Raw genomic sequence first — 3,046 nt, 5'->3', positions numbered from 1 at the left:
ATCAGAAGCTGCACTGAGGGAGTGTCTAACGGTGGATAACGGGGACATGTCTAGGGGTACTCTGGAGGTGGTCTGCTCAGGTAATACACACATCATGTCATTATATTCATCTGATAATCTTGGCAGTGGCACATTTTCCTAATCTGCACCTGTCACAGTAGCTACGAGTGCTTTACAATAGACTACTCAGTTACACTGTTAGCGCATTAAATACCTACTGTATGTACAGTACATGTGTATCAGGTATCTGCTATATTAAAGATTTCTCTCTTATTGGATACAAGCTGTTATCTGTTGATGCCATTGACATTGTGTAAAATAGCATTCTGATAGATATTACTGTGTTCTTTGACATGATTGGATATCTTCATGCTTCTTATATTTCTGAAAGATTGTATGTTATTATCAGTAATTATAATGTTCATATTGACCATCTGTCTGTCTTCCTTCAGAGTCTGTGAGGCTTGTGAATGGAGCTGGTCTGTGCTCTGGCAGAGTGGAGGTGAGGTCTGATCAGTCGTGGGCGGTGAGGTCTGATCAGTCGTGGGCGGTGAGGTCTGATCAGCCGTGGGCCTCAGTGTGTGAAGCTGACTTTGACTGGCAGGATGCAGAGGTGGTCTGTCGGCAGCTTGGCTGTGGGGCTCCTTCAGTCCTCCAGGGGGCGCTCTATGGAGAAGAGAAAGGTTCAATCTGGGGTAAAGAGTTCCATTGTGATGGCAAGGAGTCCCGTCTCCTGGACTGTGACACCTCAGGCTCAGCTAGAAACACCTGCTCACCTGGCAATGCTGTTGGACTCACCTGCTCAGGTACTGTAAGAATCAGTTTGTCTCTCAACCTCTGTTACTCACCTGGAGTGACATCAGGAGAAAGAGTATGGCTGTGTTTTGTTAGGATACACAGAGTCAGAGGACCTGATTGTCTCCTGTCTTTCTCCAGAGCCTGATGATGTGAGGCTGGTGGGAGGAGGCAGCCGCTGTGCTGGTAGACTGGAGGGAAAGCGCCAGGGAAAGTGGAGAAGTTTGCTCACTTGGCGCGGCTGGAAGATGAGTCATGCAGCTATAGTGTGTAGACAGCTGGGCTGTGGCTCTGCTATTTTAACGAGCACGACGGCTGATGATGAAGTGGTTCCTGTGTGGATCCTGTACCCACGCTGCACTGGGTCAGAGGCTGCACTGAGGGAGTGTGGAATAGTGGATAACGAGTATAATACTACTGCTGTGCGGGAGGTGGTCTGCTCAGGTAATACACACACCCTGTCATATTCAACTGATGATCTTGGCAGTCACCTATGTCCTAGTCTGCACTAGGGCTGTACAATAAAACTGATACGGCAATCGCAATATTTTTTCCCGCGATACTGTATCGATTTTTCATGGTCCTGTATTGATGCAGTTAAGAAAAATTTAGAAAAAAGATTTTCCTTGGCAAAAAAAAAAAAACTTTCTTTTCAAATCGAAATGTATTGTGATATGTATCGTATCGTGAGATCCTTCTCTCCTCTCTTCTGTCTTTGCAGATCTCCTATTCCAGCCTGTTATCCATGGAGCCTCCATGGAAGGGGTCTCCGAGGGCCAGCAGCAGGGGCTGCAGGTGTTCAAGCACCACAGCTTCAACATCACCTGCTCCATCCAGCCTCAGTACCCAGGAGGCTCCTTCCACCTCACCTTCACCGGCTCCAACACAACCCTGAGACACACCCACCCAGCTGTCAATCACTCTGCCCACTTCCTCTTTCCTGCTGCAGAGGACGACCACCAAGGAAACTACAGCTGTGTTTATGAGGTCTACGTTTTCTCTCACAACTTCACCTCTGAGAGTGAGCTCCTCTCTGTCACGGTGGCAGGTAACTGTTGGAGTATGAAGATGGAGTTTTAAAACCACAAAACATTTTTCTCTCAATCAATTGGTTGGGTTGCCATGACACATTTTTGTACAGCGCTTCGGGTTGGGTCATTCTTGAGTGAATGTAACTGTCAGTGGGTCATTTGGGGTGATCTGGGGGTAGGTGACCACAGAAGTCTAACATGTATGTCAGTATCACTAGCTTAAGGTAACTGCCTGTCTCCACCATTCACAAACAAAGTAGCAGCACCTTTAACTGGAAATGGACGTTCCATATTGTGACTTTTCAGTTGACAGCTTAATGTGATCTGATGATTATCAGTTTCCTTATCCGCTGTTTCTGTTCCAGACTCTCCTCCGACAGGTTTAGTCCTCAGGGTGGTGCTGATAGTGGTGGTGCTGACTTTAGTGATATCCACCACTGCCCTCTATCTGTTCTTTAAGGTACAAGTTATTACCCATTCAGGGGAAACATAGCTATGGTCCAGAGGTCAAGTCTTCACTTAACTACCAAGTCTCTCCCCCTGTTCCTGACTCTTGGTGTTGTGTCTCTCCAGACCACCAGGGGGCGGAGGCCAGCAGAGATGGAGGGCATGGAGAAGTTATCCCTTCATTCCAATGTTGAAGCGGTTCCAGGAGATGAAGGAGCAGCGCAGAGGATGGAGCAGGAAGAAGCTGCTCCTAGAGGCTGATCTTAGGTCAGTCAAGTGGTGTCCTTGCCAGTGGTGACTGACAGCATTGGGGGGAGGTGGTCTGATCCTGGATCTTTGAAGTTCGACCCAGTGTCTGTTTTTGTGCGTGACTGTAAGCCAGCGCACCATAGATGGCATTTGTCGGGTTGTCACTCCCTCCCTCCCTTCTTCCCTCTTTCCCTCCGTCCTGTTGTTGACCTGCATTTCTATGTTGCCACTACAAGAGGTAGTGGTCCCAGCACACCAAAATAAATACACTACGACATCAGGCACGTTCAAGTTCCTAGGTGGAGTAGTGGGTAAAGTGTCTGACTCCCAGGCAGAAGGTCAGGGGTTCAAGACCCCGGTGGGGAAGATTTTGGGAAACAATAACCACACCCTCTGCTAGCCTGTGGGTTTATTTCTTCCTTTACTTTCGGCCTTTCCATCCCTCTTCCTCCCTCCTTTCACTCTCCTTTCCCCTTTTTTTGGAAGTACGGGAGAGATTCGATAGGAACATAAACATGATGACA

General features: G+C 47.9%; 1 protein-coding gene across 1 annotated transcript; it reads left to right on the top strand.

Moving 5' to 3' along the window:
- Window positions 1-3,046, top strand: LOC311322647 (uncharacterized protein). The gene is made up of 4 exons (XM_084454728.1): window positions 1-80; window positions 1,517-1,843; window positions 2,192-2,286; window positions 2,400-3,046. The coding sequence occupies exons 1-4, from the start codon at window positions 47-49 to the stop codon at window positions 2,532-2,534; spliced, it is 591 nt and encodes a 196-aa protein (XP_084310854.1). The 5' UTR covers window positions 1-46; the 3' UTR covers window positions 2,535-3,046.

The sequence above is a fragment of the Borostomias antarcticus genome (genome assembly GCF_949987555.1).
Source record: "Borostomias antarcticus genome assembly, chromosome: 20".
Classification (NCBI taxonomy): Eukaryota; Metazoa; Chordata; class Actinopteri; order Stomiiformes; family Stomiidae; genus Borostomias; species Borostomias antarcticus.
This window is presented reverse-complemented; position numbering and strand designations above follow the sequence as displayed.